This window comes from Phodopus roborovskii, unplaced genomic scaffold, assembly GCF_943737965.1.
Source record: "Phodopus roborovskii unplaced genomic scaffold, PHOROB, whole genome shotgun sequence".
Taxonomy (NCBI): domain Eukaryota; kingdom Metazoa; phylum Chordata; class Mammalia; order Rodentia; family Cricetidae; genus Phodopus; species Phodopus roborovskii.
In genome coordinates, this window is record NW_026126422.1 from 1879759 (window position 1) to 1903150 (window position 23392).

General features: G+C 41.0%; 2 protein-coding genes across 3 annotated transcripts in view; both read right to left on the bottom strand.

Annotated features, from left to right (window-relative positions):
• The window catches only part of Adh5 (alcohol dehydrogenase 5 (class III), chi polypeptide), a 131708-nt gene that overhangs the window by 45028 nt on the left and 63288 nt on the right, over positions 1-23392 (bottom strand). The window lies entirely within an intron of this gene.
• The window catches only part of LOC127222937 (alcohol dehydrogenase 6-like), a 214805-nt gene continuing 208266 nt past the window's right edge, over positions 16854-23392 (bottom strand). Inside the window, exons 5-8 of one of the 2 annotated variants that reach the window (XM_051185409.1) lie at positions 21909-22169; positions 20688-20823; positions 18349-18487; positions 16854-17431 (exon numbers count right to left, since the gene is read on the bottom strand). In XM_051185409.1, coding sequence (XP_051041366.1) covers positions 17407-17431; positions 18349-18487; positions 20688-20823; positions 21909-22169 — 561 coding nt within the window. In that variant the 3' untranslated portion in view covers positions 16854-17406. The remainder of the gene's footprint in view (positions 17432-18348; positions 18488-20687; positions 20824-21908; positions 22170-23392) is intronic. The other variant, XM_051185407.1, reaches the window with a different exon arrangement.

The following is a 23392-nucleotide window of genomic DNA, read 5'->3' on the forward strand; positions in this document are numbered from 1 at the left end:
GTTTTACAATTAATTCCTACATTAAGTTTCTTAGTCTCAAATTACATTTTTAATTTCAAATATAAGTAAAGTCAGAAGAAAATTCAATATCTATAATCTTTTGTCCTTACTACTGCCTGTGCTATTGGTATCCATTTTCTTGACCATTTGATAACCTGCTTCTCAATTGTTCTGTGCAATATTTAATTATGGTTTAAATTGCTTTTTCTCATATTACAAACATAATGTACATTCATACAAGAAATTTCAAAATACAAGTAAGACAAAAAAATCCATTTATACTTTTATAATTTTCTTTCTCCTTATGTTAAAGCCTTTGGGTGTCCTCCATGAAGTCATATTCACAGCATTTTGCAATCTATTTTGTCCCATCCTTTCAATTTCTCTGCACTGATAGAGTGTAGGTAACTTAATTTTCTCCCTGCCCTCCCCCCCATTTAAATAATGTGTGAGTACCCTAGAAGATACTTGAGCAAATGCAGAGTTGTTTTCCTTAGAATGTATTCTAGCTTATGAACTACTCCAGTCCCTTTAGTTGATTTTAAATCACTGTGCCTTGAGTGTAGCCCAGAAGGAAGCATCTTCAGCCAATGTGTAAAGACACAACAGAAACAAGCTAAATGCAGATGTAGGTTGCTTACTTACTTTTCCCTTGGTGCCCATTTTCCTTGCTTGGGAAGCTTGCTTTGGAAGTGTCTTTCTGACTGGCCTTTCACCTCTACCCAGAATACTCTGTGTCCTGTGCTGAAAACTCTGAGTAAATAGCATTCCTGTTGGCTGCTTCTCCTATCACAACCCTGCCTGACTCCTGTGATATTTGTCCTGTCATAGTCATCCACAAACCCATTGCTCCCAGCTGGCACCAAGAGATTTTTTTAAAAATTAGCTCTTATCTTTTATTACGATATATTGAATAGAGAAAGTGCATTAATTGTATAAGGCTGAGTTACAAATAACTACTAAGTAGAGGTATTTCAATTGCTCTGCAACTTCCCATTTACTAATTCTTCTCTTTTACACCCTGATAATTTCCTTGCAGTTTGTGATTTTTACTACATATTTTTTCCTACTAATAGCTTAGTTTTGTTTATTAGTAAGTTTGTGTGAATAGGCTCATAGTGTCTACCATTTCGTGTGTTTCACCTTTAATTCTGTTTGTTGACCGTTCACAGTGTCTTTATTTATTTGTTTTATGTATATGGGTGTTTTGACTTCATGTGTGTCTGTGTACCACATGTGTGCATGGTGTCCATGGAAGCCAGAGATTGTCAGAGCTCCTAGGATTGGAGTTAGAGACAGTTGTGAGCTGCCACTTAGATTCTAGGAATTGAACCCAGGCCCTTGGGGAGAGTAGCCAGTACTCTTATTGCTGAGCCATCTTTCCAGTTGTAGCTTATTTTTCTTACTGTTGAGTAACACACTATATCAATTCACCATATTTTATGCACCCCCCTTTTCCTGCTGTTGTTTTCTTTTTGCTCACGGCGAGAGGCTCTTCATGCACCCTGCTGCACATGTGCTCGTTTGCTTAGGGACATCCAGGACGGATGCAGCCAGCATGTACTAACAGGGCATCACTGACTGTTGAAACACTGAAACACCTTTATTATGGGTGCTAAGAAGACCCTGGCTCCAAGGCTGCTGAAGTCCCTCTGGACTGCTGCAGGCAGGGAGTCCTGTAGTCACTGTTGGGGAACAACTCTGTGGATGCAGGGGCCTGGCAAACAGTCCCAGTGGCTGTGGGTCTCACAGTGTCCTCCATAGACAGCAGTGTTGTAGCCTAGCGCCTGCCTGACCTGGGCCTGTGACCGCCGGTGCGGTGGGCCAGACACACCATGATGGAATGTCTCCAACTGACTACCAACTCAATTAAAAAAAAAGAATGATATTTTATCTCTAAAATTTCAACCTTAGAACAATGCAAAAAATCATGTACCCATCACTCCAGATGGTGAGTGGAAGAGTTTGCCATCTCCCAAGTGCCTCCTGCTATATCTTCTTTAAAGTTCTGCTCTACAGCTGACTAGTTTTCCATCTTCTGACTTCATCCCCACTGGCAACTCTTCAGATGTGCACCTGTGATGGTCCAAGTGACTCAAGTTTACAAACTGGACCTATGAGTGACAGGATGTGGAGAGTCATGCTTACAGTCACCCGACTTAAATTTGATACTGTGGTGGTACATAAAGGCATGTAATTCTTTATGATCGTTGTGTCCCTGACCATCATTAAGGATAGGCAGTTTGGTGTTCTAGAGTCAGATCACAGTGTTTACTCATTAATTAATAAGATACTTGCAATTGCCTTTATCCGCTGAACCGTCTTGCTGATCCTGCTTTACATATTTTATATTTTGATCATGTAAAAGTTCTGTACTCTGTGTAATATAAATTTAATATATTTTTGCCATCTATTCTTGTTGGTTTGGTTCTCTTATTTATATCAGTTTTTTTCATGTTCCCATAGTATTCATTAGCTCCTCTTGACTTCAGTAGTTTAATATTGAATAAAGGTGTTTTATTCAACTTTACCAAGTATAGTGCACGTTTTCTCTTCCACATGCTTTTTTTCTTTTTCTTCTTTCTTCCTTCCCTTCTTTCTTCCTTCTTTTCTTCCTTCCTTCCTTCCTTCCTTTCTCTTTTTGAGAGAGGGTCTCTCTACAATGCCATGGCTGTCCTGGAATTCATTATGTAGACCAGGCTGGTTTCAAACTCAGAGATCTGCCTGCCTCTGCTTTCTGAGTGCTGTTTTGTTCGGAATTATACTATGTCTTGTCTATTCTAATTTTTCACTATCCGTCCTTCATTTTGTAATTCACTGCTTTCCATCTTTATCTTTTTTTTTAAATATTTAAAAAAGAGGTTATTAGTATTCTCCTTTAAAATCAAACAAATGAAAATTTCCAAATACCTATTCTTTTATAAAATTTCTCTCTAGCAGTGAACTTTGCTGGCTGTAATCATCTGTTTTCATGTTCATTATACTACAGTCCTTCCTTCATTCCTTTGTTCCTTCCTCTCTTCGTTCCTTCCTCCCTGCCTTCCTTTCTCCATCCCACTCATTCTCTCCATCCAATCCTCCATCCTCCCCTTCCCTCCCCTCCTCCTTCCTGCTTATCAAACTTCCTTGGTGCTTTAGCCTGGACATGCTAATTGCTTGTAGACATCTCTGTTTTAAGTGCTTATGTTCACAAAGCAAACCATCTCATTTTTTTCAAACTTGAAAATGACTCTCTCTTACCGTAGCTTTGACATGAGTGTCTGTTCTTTTACTCAGGGTTCCAAGGTTCCCTTGGCCATATTCTCTACAGCACTGACAAGCTTTGTGCACCCCCTTTCATTTCCTTCTTCCCACTGTTACTAATCTGCAGATAGGCTTCTCATTATTCCTTGTTTGCACTGTTGCAGTAATCTTGGTACAGAGTCTCTGGTTGGCACAGCTCTGTCTGCAGTCCTGTTTCAACACAAGATCCATATTCCTATTACTTTCTTTAAAATAGAAGGTTTTAAATGCTGGTCAAATTATTGTGCCTGCCTTGAGATTACAGTAAGTATTAACATGGATAGGCAGTAGTGCACCTTCCCATGTGTTTGCAATTGTCTTTGATTTCTTTTTTTCCTTCCTTCGTTCCTTCGTTCCTTCCTTCGTTCCTTCCTTCCTTCCTTCCTTCCTTCCTTCCTTCCTTCCTTCCTCCCACCCCCTTTTTCCCCCGGGGCAGGTCTCACTCACTGCGTAGCCCTGGTAGTCTTGGAACTCACTATGTAGACCAGAGTTGCTTTGAACTCACAGAGATCTATTTGCCTATCTTTTCCTCCTGAGTGCTGAGATTAAAGGCATGTATAACTATGCCAGGTTTTCAACAGCTTCTGTGAAAGTAAGTGTAAATTGAAGTTCCCAGAGCAAAGCCACTGATGTGATGTAGGGTCTTCAAATATGAGGACTAGGATTTGACTCCTAGAACTCATGTTCTAGACTCATGCTGGCCATGGTAGCATTTGCTTGTGATCTCAGCACCGGAGTGGCAGAGACAGAAAAATCCCTGGGATTCACTGGCCAGCTAGTGTGGTCTACCTGGTGAGTCTAGCCCAATGGGAGACCCTATCTCAAGGTCAAGGAGAATAGTGTTTCAGAAGATGACATTTGAGGTAGTCCTCTATTCACCAGCTGCACACACATGGGCCCTTACCAGGTATATACATGTTCACACATGCATTAAAATAATGATATTGTTGTTCATAACAAAGAGGGGTGAATTTTTGACCTCTGACTTGGGGGCAGGGCATAGCAGTAGTAGCAGGACTTAGAGAAGAGCTCAGGGAAACTGTGGAACAGGCCTGAATGAGCTGTGATGGGGAAAAGGAAAGCAGGGATTCTGTGAAGGGCTGGGACCAGGGAAAATCAAACCCTTTGCTTGCTTGGAAACACTATCAACACATGAGTTGTGTGGTGTGTCAAGATTCTGCTACATGTCAATATTTCATTTTCATAAATCAATAGATGTGCAGAGGGGCTAAGAAAATGTGAAGGAATGGAAAACATTTTGAAGAGCCAAGAGGCAAGCTCTTCAGAGAATGTCTCCTTTAGTTCTTGCCTTATTTTCTGAAGTCACACCTCTGTAACTGACTCCTCCGTACCTGTCCCAGTCATCCTCTGTTGCAGTATGCCAGTACCCTTGAGAAAGCCAAGCTGGGAAGTGTCACTCACTGGATCTACCTGTTCCTTGAAGATCATTGCTCTAAGTCCATGTTGCTTGGTTTGCAGTTCTGGTGACTTCCCCAAAGCTCCAGGCAATATAGGAGTAGGTTTTCAGGGTAATATTAGGAGTCTAATATTAAATCCTACCTATTAGCCTATGTATCTATGTATCTATGCATCTATGTATATATGTATGTATGTATGATCTATCTATCTATCTATCTATCTATCTATCTATCTATCTATCTATCTATCTATCTATCTATCTATCTAGTGCAGTACAGTTTGTGGAAGGGCAGAGCTATGTTCCTGATCCAAAAGTTCTAGGATTGTGTCTTCTATGTTGGTTCTTCTGGGTAATGTTTCTTGCAATATGAAGACAAATTTTTTTTCGTTTTGTTTTTTTTTTGTTTTCATCCATAGACTAATTTTGTCCCTTGTCATACATACAAGTATACATACACTTAAAAGATTCACAAGAGTAACCATTAATTCTTAGGAAATGTATGATATAAAGCAACATGGAAGAAAAGAGGTCAGTTTACTCTGTAAGTAGTATGAAGCCACTATGTGGCTTCCATAATTCTGTAAGTCATTCTATTCATGCTAAATGTTTTTCTCCCTAGTGCCATCCAGAATGTTGAAAATGGAACTATTGACTCTCAGTGGCAGATCTCTGGTCCCCAGAGAATAGGCTTTGAAGTGCCTATTTTGGCAAGGACTCTATTTAGAGTGACTAGCTGGGGACCTTTGCTCCTGTTGTCTCAGTCTCAAGGGAAAAGAAAATCTTGTCTCTCTTGTGGGTCAGTTTTATAATGGGATGAGTACCTATTTTAAGTTTTTTTCTGTTTAGATAATTAACTTACATGAAATTAGATAATTAACTTACATGCTTGCTTTTGTTTAGTGAGCCATACCTATCTCTCTGGAGTATGAGGCATTTCATATATAAAATACAGCAATGCAGGTAACATATTTGTTCATTGGAGCAAGGGCTAGATTTGAAGTCTGTTTGATTACAAAGTTCACATCTATTACCAAGCTACTGCTTTGGCAGCTTTAAGTATTTGATAAAAATTGGACTCTGTAATTTTCCTCTCTTTTATTACTGGTGAATAGATTTCTGAACTCTGGGACATTGTTCACGTCACTTTTATTATTTAAGTTAATAATTGCCTGGTGATGTTAGTATATTGGTCTTGCTTAGAACTCTGGAATAAAGATGAAATGTATCATTTATAGATCAGCGTTTACAGCTATTTTAATATTGAAATATCAAGTAAATATAATTTTCCCAATCATTCAAATTTTAGATTTTCCATTACCTTTTCTAATTTATCAGACTGGATCCAGGCTTTTTGTGCTATAAGCCCCCTGTGCCTTTCTTTCATAGTCCTCAGCTCAAATTTGACATGCTCAGTGCTACCCCTGTTTTATCTAGTGATTTCTCTTGATAGAATATTGTTTGCAGAATTTAAATGGAACCACAAGAATTTCTGTATCACTCGTGAACAACACAAACTATTTGCTTATTGCAGGCCATAGCAAGAAACATAAACCAATACATCTGAGTTGCCTGGAAGCAGGATCAGCATCATGGGCTGTTCTTCCAGGGAAAAAAAGGTCATAGTGTGGAAGACCACAGAAAGACATACACAAGCACTAAATATCACACACATGTCATTTAGTGTTAGTGAAATACAAAGTGAGCAGTGACAGCTGAACATTTTTTTGCAACCTGTGAAAGTTAAAAAACAAAACCCAGCTTGTAGAACATATAGCTAGCTGTGGATGTGAGCCTTGTGTCCAAGTCTCTTCCATCCATGTAGCACTTAATTGGTATCTAAAATTAATTTCAATATTTAAAATCTGCCTTTCAGTCCAAAATAAGTCTATTTTTAAATTCTGGCTTTTCTAATGTTTATTGCTTTTTGTGATTAACTATCTGTGTGCATGCATTTGTTACCAGTTATTCTCATGATACTCAAAGCTTTATGAAGGTAAGGATATGTCTGCTTTGTTAATATCATGCACATGATGCATGCTTAACAACAGGGCCCAGTCTTCATGAGTTGTAGAAGTTGTTTACGGAATGTTGAATGAGTGGGGTCAGATGGAAGGTCTTCAGTGAGAGGCTAGATCTGGCCTCTGTAGCAGGCCTGGGAATGGTGTTTAAAATGTCCCTTCCTTATTGCTGAAACTCTACACACTGGTTGCAGGACACAGCAATCATGCTGGAACTGGGCTGCAAGTGTCTTCCTTGATGGTTCACTTTCACCTTGAAAGTGTGGCATATGCTCCTGCAAGTCTCCAGTGTTGAGCTGGAGACCCTGAATGTTACATTATTAACTTTCTGTGCCTTTGTGTGCATTAGTGGCTGTGACCAGGCAGCCAGTTGCTTTCTGATTGGATTGACACCCACTCCAAAAGAGGGATTTCATGTGTGGTATGTAAAATAAACCTGCTGAAAGCCAGTATTTCTTACTGGGGAAGCTCCTACTGTTTTATCAAGTAGACATTCTGTGCCTGTCAGATGCCTTCTAAATAACTATCTTCATGCCTAGAGATTGCTCATCACTCTTTAGTCCATGGGCTCTGGTTGCTATTCATCCTCTGTGCTTGTGCTAGTCAGTTTTCCTTTAGAATTATAACAACCAGGTAAGATAATAACTTTTTAAAATGAGGAAAGGTTGGTAGTCATGGTAGAGCATGGGAGTAATCTCAGTTCTCAAAAAGCAGAGGAAAGAAGACTAAGAATTTGGGGCTACTTGGTGGTATATAGTAATGTCCTAGGTGTGGGGAGGGTTGACCAAAAGGTTTATTTTGCTCATCACTGAAAGTTGACTGCTCTGTTGCTTTTGGGCCTATGCTGGTTGTAAATAGTGGGAGAAACCTTTCATGGTAAAAACTTAAAAAGAGAGAGGAAGAGCCAGGCACACGGCCATCCGTTCAAGGCTGTACTCTTACTCACCTGAGACCTCTCCCTCTCATTGTGCCTCATCTCTTGAATGTTCACGGGCAGGGGTCAAGCCTCTAACACACGCTCTTTTGGGAGACACTTTCCCATAGTTGCATTGTCTACTTAGATAGTTAGACCCATCTTGCTTCTGATGGCGAAGCGTTGCTTCCTGGCCTCTGTTATTCAGACTGGAATCATCCCAGGAGTCTACAGAGTTTGCTTACTTGTGTCTGGCTAGTTCTAGACAAAGCTGAGCTTCTTAGTGAGCCCAGTGCCCTCTCCCCTGCCTCCTCCTGAGTCATGACATATTTCTTACCGTCTCTGAAAGAGCTGGCCTCTTTCAAGTCTCCCAAGGAATTTAGTCATGTGCTGGGCTTTAGTTCTTCTTACAGACCATTGCCCTGTGCCTGTCTCTCAGGGCCTCTTGACCTCTTCCTTGGTCCTGTCAAAGTGTCTCTACCTTTCAGCCCTATTGCCTACAGGCTAGTGTTTTTATCTCAGACTTCAGGGAGCCATCTTAGTAGGACGGAAGTCACATTAGCTCTTAGGGCATTAAGTCCTCAGTTACAGGTTAGCATTCCTAGTTCAACAACCTCCCCCTTATATTCTTCTATGCTGGCCTACTGTGCTTATCAGGTCTTATAAGCCACATCTGTACTTACTTTGCTTCGAAAATTATTTTCTTAGTCCAGTTAAGACTTGACCTTTGTTTTTATTTAGTGGCCTAGAAACCATGAGGGGATGTAGGGGTCTTCTACAAGGAAAGCAAGCATGTCCTATGAGTCATTTGGCTTAGGATGGCTCCTCGTGGTCACTAGGCCAGGAGAGACTGCAATCCCATAACAAGGAGGAGAGAATCATTGTATTTTTTTTATTGGGCATATATTGTTTGCACAAAATAATGCTTTTTATTGTGACATTTTTATGCATGTGCACAAAGTCCCTTCATCACTGTCTCTGGTCCCCTTGTCTCCTGATAATCACTTCCTCCCCAAATAGTCTACTTTCATGTCCTTTTTAAAGATTTCTTTTTGTTATTGTAAATTGTGTGTATGTGTGTATCTCTGTGTGGGTGTGTGCATGTGAGTGCCAATGTCCATGGAGGCCAGAGGCAATTGAGCCCCTGAAGCTGGAGTTACAGGCAGTTATAAGCTATGTTTTTTGAATGCTGAGAATGGAACTTGAGTCCTCTGCAAGATCTGAGCCATGTCTCCAGCCCCATCATGTTTTTAATAATTTTAAGTCATGAGAGAAAACATGTTATTGGTTTTTCTGTGCCAGTCTTTCCAGTTTATCCATTTTCCTTGAAATGACACAATTTTATTCTTATGGCTGATAGGAATGCCACATATTTTATTTCATCAGCCGCCCAATGGTAGATATGTAGGTTGATCCTGTAGCTCAGTTGTTGCGAATGGTGCATGTGGTGGTTCGATTGGCAATCATAGCCTCATATATTTGATTGCTTAGTTACTAATTAGCAGAACTGTTTGGGATGGAGTGGGGGGGGGTGGCCTTGTTGGAGGAGGTGTGTCACTGTGGGCTTTGAAGTTTCAAAAGCCCATGCTGGCCCGTGTCTCTCTCCCCACCTGCTTCCTGTAGATCAGGATGTAAAACTGATGTTCTTGGGCCATGCCTGTTGGTTTTCTGCCATGATGATCATGGACTAACCTGAAGCTGTGAGAAAGCCTCCAGTTAAATGATGTCTTGTGTAAGAGTGGCTTTAATCATGGCGTCCCTTCACAGCAGTAGAACAGTACTGAGGCCAGTGCAGCAATAAACAAGGGCCTTAGGGTCCCTATAGTAGGCTGACTTTGACTCCTTTAGGTATGCACTCAAAGGGCCACTAGTTTAAGCTAGGAAGGTTCAGGACAGTCTGGAATTCAAGGTTCTCGTGATATTCTCATTTCAGTCTTAAGAGCCATCTCTTTTTCAGTAAGACTTTGACTTTAGTCTAGAGGTTTACGGGGACTACAGATGGAAACATCTCTGCAGATTGGATAATCTCAGGGCCAAATCCTAGTCTTGATTGTCAGCCCAAATCCCCTCCTCATGGTGGGAGATACAGGAAGCTTAAGTGCTACTGTAGAGTCCTGATGGCACTCAGCCATGTGAGCTCCCGGGATTGGCTGCCTCAAGCCTACACATCTTTTGCCTTCAGCACAAGACACCTGGTAATTACCTAAACTCACTTCCTTATAACTGTCATGGTTGTCTTGCCTCCTATATGTTGGTGATATTGAGCCAGGTAGCACATATCCTGTGATCAGTGTCCCATCCCAGGTCACCACAAGGGAGACTAGACTCCACAGGAATATGCTATAGCAGCATGTGGGGGTGGGGGGTTGTGGTTATGCCCCACCCCTGCATTAACATCTCTGCATCAGCAACGCACTGCTTGACAGACCGAGACACAGATGTGCTCTCAGTTTCTGTTGGTCGGGAGTCTGGGGGCAGGCAAGCTTAGCTCAGGAGGTCCCTGCTTGCACGTGCTGACCAGAGCTGCAGTCATTATAAGGATCATTGCAGAATCTGCTTCCAACTTCCACCACAGCTCCAGGCTCACTGGGTTTTCTCCACAGGGCTGCTACCCAAGGTGCATCACTCTGCACACACTCTTTCCCTGTTGGGCAGAACCCATCTCATCCATTGAGGCTCAGCTACTTTTCCCTGGGTTTTCTGTCATCTCATAGGCAGGAAGAATTTTACCTTTGGTTTGCTGGCTGCATATCCCCCTGTATTAATGCTTTTTGTACTGACCTTTGACTATGTGCCTGTCTTTCCTTAGCTGTCAGGCCGTCCCAGTCTCTCATAGCACATAGACTAATAACTTGTTAGTACTGTAATCAGTTAACTGTCAGAGCTCATTGAAAAGACAAGGAGAAGCTGGTGGATCATGTCAGTCAACCCCGTGCTGGGCTGTCTGGCCTTTGGAGGAAGATGGAGAGAAATAGTAGGCAGTAGTAAACGTGTTTTGAAGGTACAGTGTAGGTTGATGACAAATGCCACCACTAGGAGGCATGCTAGCATTAATTTACAATATCTAATAGAAAACTGAGGATGTGTGAAGGAATCTCAGCATGTTGTCAGAACTTCCCAGAAAGACATTAATAAAGCCCAGATTTTAAAGCTACTTTGAATCTCTTTTTACAACTTTTCCATCTTTTTGAGGCTTCCAGTGGAGAGACTAGGTTACATTCAGTTGAGTTGTTGGCCAAGGGCTCCAGTGGAAATCCCCAAACAACCCAGGCTATACACCAAGACAAAATGTTGCTCTCTGCAAACCGACAGTGGGGTCCCCACTGTTTATAACACCCACATAACTTGTTGGAGAAGTTGAGCTGGTGCCTGAATGGAGCCCTAACCCTATATTCTAGACTCTTTGGTGAGGGAAGGGTACTGTGCAGGTTTCCCAGCTATGAGTCTGGGGGTCCATGAGCTCCCCTTTGTTCAGGTCAGCAGTCTGTGGGTTTCTGAAGCCTTGTCTTGTCCCCATTTTATTATCACTCCTCCCTCTCTGAAACTGGATTCCAGGAGTTTGGTTCAGTGTTTATCTGTGGGTATCTGCTTCTGTTTCCATCAGCTACCAGCTGAGGGCTCTATGATGGCATATAAGTTAGTTATCAATCTCATTATCAGGGAAGGGCATTTAAGAAGCCTCTCCATTATTGCTCAGATTGTTGAGGTCATCCTTGTAGGTCTCTGGACATTTCTCTAGAATCAATTTTCTCTTCAAACCTATAATGGCTCCCTCTGTCCCCCCCCCCCTTTTACTCGCATCTATTCGTCCCCTGACTCAATCTTCTTGGTCCCACATGCTTTCCTCTCCTCCCCTTTTCTTTCTCCTATCTCCCTCTCCACTCACTGCCCCCCCTCCCAATATGCTCAGGAGCTCTTGTTCCTTTCCCCTTCTGTGTGGAACCTTGTATGAATCTCTTAGGTTTTTCCTTGTAACCTAGTTTCTCTGGTGGTATGAATTATAGGCTGGTGATTCTTTGCTCTATGTCTAAAATCCATATATGAGCAAGTACATACCATGTTCCTCTTTTTGTGACTGGGTTACCTCATTCAGGATGGCTTCTTCTAGTTCCATCCATGTGCCTGTGAATTTCAACATTCCATTGTGTTTTTTTCCCCATTGAGAATATTCCATTGTGTAAATATACCACATTTTTATCCATTCTTCAGTTGAGGAGCATCTAGGTTGCTTCCCAGTTATTGCTATTACAAATAAATATTGCTATGAACATAGTTGAACAGATGTCTTTGTTGCATGGATGTGAATCCTTTGGGTATATGCCTAAGAGGGGAATTGCTGGGTCCTGTGGTAGACTGATTCCCATTTTCCTGAGGACCAGCCATACTGATCTCCAAAATGGCTGTACGAATTTGCACTCCCACCAGCAGTGGAGGGGTGTTCCCCTTTCTCCACATCCTCTCCAACATAAGCTGTCATTGGTGTTTCTAATTTTAGCCATTCTGGAGTAAGATGGTATCGCAGAGTTGTTTTGATTTGCATTTCCCTGATGGATAAGGATGTTGTAGCTCAGTATTTTTATGGGACACCTGACTGTGAGAACAAGTGGGTCTTCAACCCTGTGCCTGCTCTTAGGACTCTTTTCCTGTCCAACTTCTTCCTCTTCCTCTTCTTCTTTATCTTCTTCTTCTGGTTTCTCGAGACTGGGTTTCTCTGTATTGTTTTGGAGACTGTCCTGGAACTAGCTTTGTAGACCAGGTCACAGATAACCACCTGCCTCTGCCTCCCGTGTGCTGGGATTAAAGGTGTGCTCCACCAATACCCGGCTGCCATGTCCAACTTCTATATGATAGTTTTACCTTCATTGTATTATGTTTTATTTATTTATTTTTTTTTATCATGTTTGGTTGTTATCTCTTGGAAGCCTGTTTGGGGATCCAGAGGATAGAGGAGGTGGGGAGAAACTGGGAGGAGTAGAGGGAGGGGAAACTATAGCCAGGATATATTTATATTCAATAAAAGGAAAACAATATTTCCAGCAGCTTGTAGTACATTAGTATAAAGAATTCCTTGTGAATATAATATGCAGGAACTGATGGCTTCATTTCCAAGTTATTAGGGAACATTTCCAAAACATAAATGCAATTCCACAGCCCAGCATTTGCCTACTCACTGTATTTCAGAGGAGAACCTCTATATTTTATATATACTTTATTATGATTTGAGTGATAGCTAACAATATAACTGTTCTTTCATATAAAAAGTGGAAGAGATTCAAAACTTTGAATGATTTATGCAGGGTGTATTTAGAAGCTGGATACCTACTTATAGTGAAGGTCTGGGATGAGGTAAGATCATAAACCACCCTGTGTAGTCACTGTCCAGGGTCTGGAATTAGGTAAGCTTTGGGACAGGCCACAAACCACTCCATGCAGTCACTGCCCAGGGAAGTACTATGCCTAGAAATTGCAAATATGTGTTTTACTTGTTGGTTGGGACAGGGCCATTCAATGTGGCTGAAGTGATGGGGCTTAGAGGCAGGACACAGATTTATAGGCCCCTACCCTGGAAGTTGAGTGTGGCCTTCAGCTAGCAACAGTGGTGAATAGCTATGTACTGATGTAGAGAGCCATTACTTGTGTAACATTTTTGATCAGGTATTGATCAGAATGAATACAGAGATGCTGTTTTTATGATAAAATTAGAAGTTTTCAATGAGCCCCACCATGAACAGGTACTTAAAGAAGGCATAAGGAAACAGAGTGGGATAGCCCACACCTGTAACCTCAGTACAGTGAAGGTTATGGCAGGAGAATTTTAGGTCAAGGACAACCTGGGCTGCACAGTGAAAGTTTGCCTCAAAAGGAGAGGAGAAAGTTGTTAAGAGATATTCAAAGTAGCTTGTAAATTGGGCTTCATTAACTCCTTTCTTGGAGATTCCAGTTTTCCAACATGATGAGGTTCCTCCAAGTTCTCACTGTTGCTAAGTTTGTCTCAGGGTCAGAGTAGGCAGGAAGCTGGTTTGAAATGGAAAGCAGGGACAGAGTGAGTGTAGCTTTCTAGTTTAGATGTGGGAAGATGGAGAAGATGTTTCTATCACTCAGAGTCGATACGTCTGATGGTACCTCCCTCCCTAAAGTGCAAGGAGCAAGCATCTCAAAGGTCAAGGTTTCTTATCAAAGCAACAGAAGTAACTAAGACAGGGAGCTTTATTTCATTTTAAAAATTAATGTATTTCCATTTCTATTATTTAAAAAAATTTAGTTTTGTTTTAGGTGCGTGGGTGTTTTGCCTGCATGTATGTCTGGGTACTGCGTGCATTCAGTGTCCACGGAGGCCAGAAGAGGGCACTGGGTCCCCTGAACTGGAGTTATAGATGGTTGTGAGCTGCCATGTAGGTGTTTGGAACTGAACCTTGGTTCCCAGAAAGAGCAGCAAGGGCTCATAACCACTGAGAAATTTCTTAAGCATCTTCAATTTATTTTTAACTGATGCATAAAAGCATAAAGTTACACATAATCACAGAGCATATATATGCTTTAGGATGTTACATCACTGTAAACATTCTCCTGAAAAGTCGTTTCTCTATGAGAATGACACTGAAAACCCTTTCTTTTGGAATTACTTGAAATACACAATGTGTTATCTGCCTTCACTTTACAGCTGTTAACAGCACAGCAGCACTTCCCGCTGTCCTTACTGCAGCTCCATCCTGTGACCGCATGCTGACTCTTTACTTGGGCAATGGCTTCCCTTGCTCTACAGAGCCCTTCTTGGACTGCTGTATCCCATTTGTCTAATTGCTTTCTTTCCTGTGTCTGTGGGGTGTGGTCCAACAATTCCTTGTCCATCTCAAGGTCCAGAACTGTTGCCCTATGTTTTCTTTTTTTTTTTCTTTTGATAGACTCCATATTATATTTTTTATTACTGGACAAATCATTCCCAATTTAAGCATGACCAAATCTGCAGCTTAATAATCTTGATATCCATCCACCTGGCAGATAGATCATGTTGACCATGATTCAGTACAAACTCTGTCTTGCCATTGTGTGAATCCTTCCTTACAGGCCCAGCTTGGTTCTCCTCCAGTGTAAGGAGTATGGCTTTTCTGCCTGCCGCCACTCTTGTCCCGCCACCACGCCTGCCCCAATTAATACACAGAGACTCTGTATTTGATATAATGCTGTTGGCCTGGTTACTTATTTCTTATCAGCTAGCTCTGTCTTAATTATTAACCCATTTCTGCTGATCTATGTATTTCTCTTGCATACTGCTTTCTCCCGACTCTCCATTTTGGCTCCTCCTTACTACTTCCTCTTTCCTCCTTGTCTCCTAGTCCCTCCTATCTTCCTTTCCTATTGGCCAACAGTGCTTTATTCATTAACCACTATGAGAAACATACATAATGGCATCTCCCATCACTCCAGTGTCTTCTCTTGGAGTTGTACCTGATTTTGTTTCCGGTTTTCATCTGAATCCACTGAGGAATAGGACAATTTTGCTTTTGTTTCTTGGCCAGGAATCGCTTGATTCTGAAAGTCCTGTGAGAAGACATGGTGAGAATCTGAGTTAGGCGTGTGCTGCACGATGGTGGAGAGGACTGCCCTATGTTTTCTTATAGTAGTTTAGTAGTTTTAGTCCTGATACTGAAGACTTCAGTGTTCTTAGAGTTGATTTTCATCCTGGCTCAAGAGAAGGGGCAGTATAGCTTTATTTTATTTTTTTTTTAACATGTGAGAAAAAAGAACTTATTTTCCATCAAACTCCCTAGGATCATCAATTGAAAAGAGCCTTCTTCATCCAGAGCATCTTCTTGGCCACCCCTTATCTGCTCACTGCACATGCTTTCGTTTTTCTGGGCACTCTGTCTGTCTCTGTGGGTCTATGGTTCTGGTTTTTGCTGCCATACCATGCTGCTGTGTTACTAGGACTCAGTAGCATGTTTTGGAGTATAATGGCCCCTGTTTTGTACTTTTTACTTAGAACTATTTTGTCTACTTGCTTTTTCTGGGTTTCATACAGATGTGAAGGTTATTTTTAACTGTGAGGAATATTATAAGAATTATGGCAAGATTGCATTGAATCTGTAGATATTTTTGTGTGGTATAGATATTTTAAAAATTTAAAAGAATATTTAACATAATTTCTTTATTCCTTCTTGGGAATTTCACATCATGTACCTCAATTTGTATCTGCTTATCTGCTTCTTACTCCTGTAGTGTCCCCCACAAATGAAAATTAAAAAATCCAAACCAAACCAAACCAAACCAAATTAAAAAAAAAAAAACCAAGACCAACCCCCCCCCCCCCCCCAAAAAAAAACCAAACCAAAAAAACCAACCAATAAACCCTCTTTACTCCTCTGTCTTTCCTGACTCTCCAACACTTCTGCATTCCTCCTAGTGACATTGGGAGCCATGGTGTGTACACAGTCTACCTTTTTGTGTAATCAGCTTTACTTGCAAATATTCATTGCAATGACTTTTGGTCTGATTTCAAGGCCTCTGGTTTCTGGTACAGCATCATGAGTGGATGCTCACCTAAATTCCTCCCAGATATCCTGAAGCCATCTGAGTCATGGAGATCATGTGGGTATCTTTCCATGGGACTACTCCCTTCATGGGAACTACTATCCCTAGATGGGGTAGATGTTAGGGAGGACCAATCCAAGGCCCAGCTGTAGGCCTGGGTGGTAGTTGAGCCATTAGGGCCACCCTGCCTCAGGCAGAGAGCACTGGATCCATGCCATCAGGGTCACTTTGCCCTAGCCTGTGGTGAGGGGTGGTACCAAGTGTGGGGGAAGGGGAACAGCTCTCCAGTGAGGATTAGGGCCTTGCTGCAGTTTCCACTGAGGGGCAGGGCCAGCTTTTCCAGGGCCAGAAAGGGTGGGCTGGCTCAGCATGGCCCTCTGATTTCATCATCCATGATTCCTATGACCCCCTGTGGGTAGTATAGACATTTACACAATATTCTTCTAATTCATGAATTCATGAAGAATGTTTTTTCGTTGTTTGTATATATTTAAATATGCATATATATTTAAGACATGATCTTATCATGATCAAGTTATGTAGCACTTGCTATGTGAGCAGTCTTGCCCTGGATTCACATAGGTTGGCCCTCCTTGGCCACCAAGGTGCTTGGATTAAAGAAGCACACCATTACACTCTGCAATGTTTTATAGTTTTTATTGTGGAGATCTTTAACCTTTGGTTAAATTTGTTCCTAGTTAATTAATTTATCTGTGAAATCAGTCTCGCAGTGATTGTGAGATTGCTTCTTTTATTTCCATATCAGGCAACTTGCTATTGTCATATAACAACACTATTGATTCTTGTGTGTTGGTTTTGCGACCTAAAAGTTTGCTCAGTTGTTTATCAGTTTCAGTAGCTTCTCTGGTGGGAATTCTGATTCTTGTGGACAATATACAGAGATTCATGTGTAGATCCATCCAGTGTGGGGAAGATGAGTGGGTGAGGAAATGTGGGTCCAGACGTAGAGGCAGCTGTGCCACTGGAGCATCTTGGTATGCCTTCATCTGCAGAATGTGCTATTGGGTGGTTCAAATCAACCTCAGTATGGCTGTAAATGGGAGGCTGGTCCTGTATGGCACTGGGTCGTGGCATTTGATGGTGTGGTCAGGTGAGAAGCCTGATACAAGATTGTTGCTGAGTGAGTAGAAAGGCAAGGAAGTAGAAAGCGTTGTGTGGTTGATTCTTCTAAATAACAATAATACAGAATGCAAGTTAGTGATGAAATGCTTCAGGTCTTGTAATTAAGGTAACAGGACACAGCGGATACTACAAAAAAGGAAAAAGAAAAACAAAACATCAATCAATTTCTGGAGCAACATATGCTTTGGATTAAAATCCTTGTGCTTTAGATCTATAAGCTAGAGTGTCTTCCCTTGAGATTGGATAAAAAATGGGCAGGTTAACAAACTTCGAGAAAACTGAACAAAATAGCATGCAGTTCTCAGGGTACTAAAGTAGGTGAGGAGTTTTAAACTGTGAAAAATGCTGATTCCATTTATGGTTAATTTCTCTTGGGGAGATTAAAGAGGTGTTAGAATTAGTAATCTTATAGACAGGCCCCACACAGAAATAAAACTGTGACAATGACAAAAATGGCCTCTTTGTAAAATGGGCTCAATATTTCTTTCCATGTTCTTATTATTCTGGAGAGGAGTGGAGAATAGACATGAGCCAAGGTGTGCATAAGGAAGGCAGAGGACAGAGGACAGCCTTGTGGAGCCAGTTCCCTCCAACCACATTTAAGTAGATGCCGGGATTAGATGTTCATCCTGTGGCAGGTGCTTTTCTTCGCTTTTCTCTTTCTTTCTTTCTTTCTTTCTTTCTTTCTTTCTTTCTTTCTTTCTTCCTTCCTTTCTTTCTTTCTTTTTCTTTCTTTTTCTTTTTTCTTTTTGCTTGCAGAGGCATTGAGGCATTTCTTTAGCTCTGTAAACTATGTTCCTAAACTTGGACCACACCTTCAGGGGATGGCATCTTTAGTTCTGTGTTGTGTAAAGTATAATGCTAAAGATATTTGCTACCTTAGTATTTGAAGGATCACATATTTTATAAATCAGCAATAAAGCAAAATTTGGAGGGCAAGGGGAGGCTTTGAACTCCTGAGAGATCTTTTGTCTGTGCAGCATCTGTAGCAATGACAACCTCTCTGTCCCCATACACACACCCAGATTAGAAAGGACTTTTACCATTGCCCATTTTTCATTAGCTGAATTGCTTCATTGACCTTGTCAAGAGTCAGGGTATGGGTAATCAGTGGATCTAGGTTAAACTTCTTTGCCATACAGTCTGAAACCAGCTTAGGTATTTCATCCTTGGTTTTCCAGCCTGGAGATACACAAAAGCACACAGGTTTATGAAAGATTCTACTCATGAGGTTTTATTATAAAAGAAAGGCCATGTGGGGATGGGGTGTGGATTTGACAATACCATATACATGCATTTGAAATTCTCAAATCATAAGAAAAGAGATTAAGGAAAAAGGGAAGGAAGGAAAATAGGAAGGATGACAGGAAGAAAGAAAGGTCATGTTAAACTACTAGCTGTTTTGCTCTCCCATCAATTTGTCCCATCAGGACAGATGCTATTCCAACCAGATAGCCCACACTCATGGTTGTACTCTTCCCAAGAACCTCTGTGCCTTGGACATAGAAGACATAATCAAAGCCAACAGAAAGTACATCACATCTTGCAATGTCCCTGGTGTTAGGTTATAATCTCTGTAGATCAGTGAATTCAAACCAAATATATAACAAAGTCCATAGTCTTGGGATGCAGAAATGAATGAAAAGGTTAGAAGGAGGGGCTGGGGAAGTGCTCCAGTTGGGAGAATACGTGGCTGTGTGCATGAGGCTCTAGTTTTTATCTTCAGCACTGCACGCTCTAAAAGCATAGAAATGTCTTCCCCCTCCATGTGTAAGTGTGCGCGTACACATGTGGTGCATGTGTGTATTTGTGTGTTTTGACATGCAGCTTTATAGACAAGTCAAACAATCTATGGTACCTTGGCCAGTGAGTCACAACCAATGTTTTCTGGCCTCCTGTATGGAAGAGGAAAGCATAGTGTAGCTGCAGGGTGTGATCTGTATCCTGCCTAGTGCCTTCCACTCATAACTTTGTGATGGGATTTTGTTAGCTGCTTGATTTTCTCTGAAGAAAAAAAAAAGATATGACTGGAGAGGTGGCTCAGTAGTTAAGAATCCTGGATGCTCTTCCAGAGGACATGGGTACCATTCCTTATGCTCATGGGTCAGTTTACAACTGTCTGTAACTTTAGTTTCAAGGTATCTGACACCCTCTTCTGGCCTCCATGGGTACCAGCCATGTATGTGGTATAGACAAATATGCCACACATATAAAAAGAAATAATAATTAAAAATAAAGATGTGCTCAATAGCACAGTCTATCTTATAAAAGAGAGAGAAAAAGATTATTTTCATTATTACTACCTACTACCGTGTGTGTGTGTGTGTGTGTGTGTGTGTGTGTGTGTGTGTGTGTGTGTGTACAGGTGCTATAGGAGGCCAGAGATACTGAATCTCCTGAAGCTAGTGTCATATCATGTGGATGCTAAGAACTCTGGTCCTTTGCAAAACAGGCATGCTTAGAACTGCTGAGCCATCTTTGCAATCCTCATGCTTGCCTTTCTTCATTCCATTGGGTTCTCTAGTTTTTCTACCTATTCTTAAAACTGCCCCAACCTCTTCCAACTGAACTCTATATGTAACCACAAATTCTAACTATTGTTATTTGCTGCAGCCTTGTTTATTTTTCTTTTGTTTTTATTGGTGATCTAATGAAGTATTTTTGTAGGTATGCCAAAATACTTGCTACAATTTATTATTTTAGTGGGAGACTATTAAGAAGCTGTACACCAGCTAAATTATATAAATGTCCACTGGGATTCCTTCAGGTATATTTTCAACTATTAGTAGTCATTGTCAAAGCAGTATAATATCTTATTCCAGAGAAATGAGCTGTCACTATCTCAACTCGAACATGTGAAAAATGATGGATTAATAATTTTCAAGGAATACTATCAAAGGGAGGGTGCTTTAGTAACAGACAAATGCAAATACTCTTATCCAGAGAAATAAATCATTTCATGGAATGCTTTACTTTCCATCATTTAAAATATAAAAACTTTAGAAGACTTAAACTTAAAGCTGGGGTACAGTGATTGATTTCAATACTGTTGAAGTTTGGGAAGCTTTGAATCTAGGACTTCAGCAATTGACATGGAATATTCTGTTACTGAGCTATATCCCCAGCACCTAGACACTTCTGCATTGTTTGCTTGTTTTACAAGTCAATAAAAAAACTCATCTTTTTCCTTTCCCCCTCCTAGCATGAAATAAAGCTTATGAAAGGACAGAGGGCATAGCCAGGACCCAGTTCTTAACTTGGGTTTTAAACAAGAGCTGCAATCTAGAATTGATTGATGCATTTTTTAAGGCACCTCTGAGCCATTTTTCTATTTCTTCCTTCTAGCTCCTCATTCTTAGTATTTAGTTTCTTCTGGACATACCTCCCAAAACTGATCCTTTCAGAGTTCGTCCTGAGAAGAACAACTGGCTACTAATGTTGATTTGAACCCAAGATGCAATTGATCCAACAATCACGCAGACACCATGGTCCTTGTGGCAGGAGGCCAGGGCAGTTTCCTGTTGTAAAGCAATGTAAGACAGAAAAAAAGATAAAATCACCTACTTAAGAGTTTGACCCACTCTTAGTCAGCTCCATGCGAAATGAACTTTGACTTCAATTATGATCAGTATTATGAAGATGTTCTACAACATAGGTAAGATATTGTTTCTGCCTAGAATAGTACTTGGCATTTTAGGATTCAACAAATTGGGTAAAGATGGAGATCATTATAGACCATTGTGGTAATAAAAATGACAGTAATTTTTCTAAGGACTGTGATGTGGGCTGTTGGTTTGAGTTGATGTTTTTCTTTTAGATATCAGAAGGGTCAGTCACATAATTGTTTCATATGGCATGCTAACAAAGTGATCACTGCTATCTTCCATTAGTTATTTTCAAAGGCTATTTCTCAGAACAAGGCTGGGATAAAAGCTCTTCTGTCTATAAGAAATTCTGAATTATGGGAAAAAGACCCAGGTTGGAAGGGACTCCTCTTGGCTTTCTATGTAACTTCTTGGAAGATGGATCCATGCAGCCATAATGCATCATTCCTTCAAGACCAAAAGAAAGCTCCCCTCAGAGTTTGGTGTGACTGCCTTTCATGTTTATCTTCATATGTTAAGCTTGTTCAGGCAGAAAAACCACCACTCTTTTTCTTTATTTTTTGGAAATGACCCATTTAGTCAAATGAGGCCATTCTTTTCTTGGTTCGGAAGCTCACATCTAACATGAAAGATTTCTACTGAAAGTAAAGAGCTCATTGTTCTATATGACAATAGTGGAGCCTTATCTCACTTAAGTTTTCTGGCTTGAAAATTATAGTCATTTCAGGCTATCTGTGGTCATGTAATTTCTGACTGGGGCTCCTTTATGCTTAATTGAAGGAAAAGTATTTTGGAAAGAGGGGTAAACAAACTCAATAGCAGACTTGTAGATTCAGTTGGGAAATAAATGGACAGAATCATATAGTGAGCATGTCATGGACCACAAGGAAAATTAAATAGAGGAATGTAGAAGGAATTGTAAGATGTTCATTCATTTAAAATACGAAACAACAATTGGTATAACATACTGGTAATTTTTACTTCCAAAGATCACATACCACTGTTTCTGGGTTTCCAGTGACCTCAAAGCAGAAGTCTACTCCACCATTCATCATATCAAATAAGACTTTCTGAATGGGTTTCTCAAAGTCTCGAGGGTCTATGCACTCAGTGGCACCCACTGTCTTGGCCTTTGCAAACCTGTCTTTGTTGGTGTCTACACCGATGATCCTGGCTGCTCCAGCTGTTTTACAGCCAATGATGACAGACAGACCGACACCTCCAAGGCCAAACACAGCACAGGTGGAGCCTGGGGTCACCTGGACACAAAGGCAAAGGAACAAGAACATAAACTTTTCCTTCTGGGTAGAGAGTGATGTCAAGTCTCATGTTAGGAAGAAAGCTTCTACCAGTGAACTGCTCCACAGTCCTCTGTGTCCTCATTGACTTGGGGAGGACAAGACAGTTGCTTTTTATGAGACAGGAGGACAGGACATTTTCAAGTAAAATACACCTAGAAAATTTTAGTTTCTCAGGCTGTTTCTAGGTGTGTGATACTTTAACCACAGGAACAAAAACCTACCTACAAGGACAGTTTCAAGTTCCAGGATGGAATTAGCATGAATGGAAGTAATGTAATGAAATTTCACTGAATCTTAAGATTCATTTGGATAAAGTATTTCTTTAATTATAAACAGTTTTTAATTATTTCAAATACCTCCATCTTCTTGCAGACTTCCCTTTCTCTTTTCCACTGAAAACTCCAAGTCATTTCAGAGCCACTGCTCATGGAGGTTTCCTTTCCTTTCCTTTCCTTTCCTTTCCTTTCCTTTCCTTTCCTTTCCTTTCCTTTCCTTTCCTTTCCTTTCCTTTCCTTTCCTTTCCTTTCCTGTCCTGTCCTGTCCTGTCCTGTCCTGTCCTGTCCTGTCCTGTCCTGTCCTGTCCTGTCCTGTCCTGTCCTGTCCTTTCCTTTCCTTTCCTTCCTTCCTTCCTTCCTTCCTTCCTTCCTTCCTTCCTTCCTTCCTTTGCAGCATGTACTGTAGCACCAATTTAAATTGAACCCCTTCCAACCTGGTATAGTTTGCATCTTGCATTGAACATGCTCTAAAGACACATGTGATAAAGGCCTACTCCTCAGCCCTTGACAATATAAGTAAGTAGCAGAAGGAGCCCAGTGGAAGGAAAACATCATGGGCATATTCCCTCAGGGGACTTGAGGACACCAGCCCTCCTTTCTTTTTGTCTCCCATTTAAAATCTTTCTGATTCTGGGTACCATGAGATGATCATCTTTGTCCCACTCTGCATTCCATGTCCTGACTTACTGCCCCAAGATATCTCCCAAGACCACATCACAGGCTAAAATCTCTGAGGTAGTGAGCTAAAACAAACCTTCCTTCTTTGCAATGTGATTATTATGGGGATCTTGTCATAGACACAAAGCTGACTAAGACATATCCCATCTCTGTGTGTAACCCTGAGACTAAAGGACAGTGGACAATGCAAAGACTTAAATGTCAAAAGCCCCTTAAAAAATTGAGATG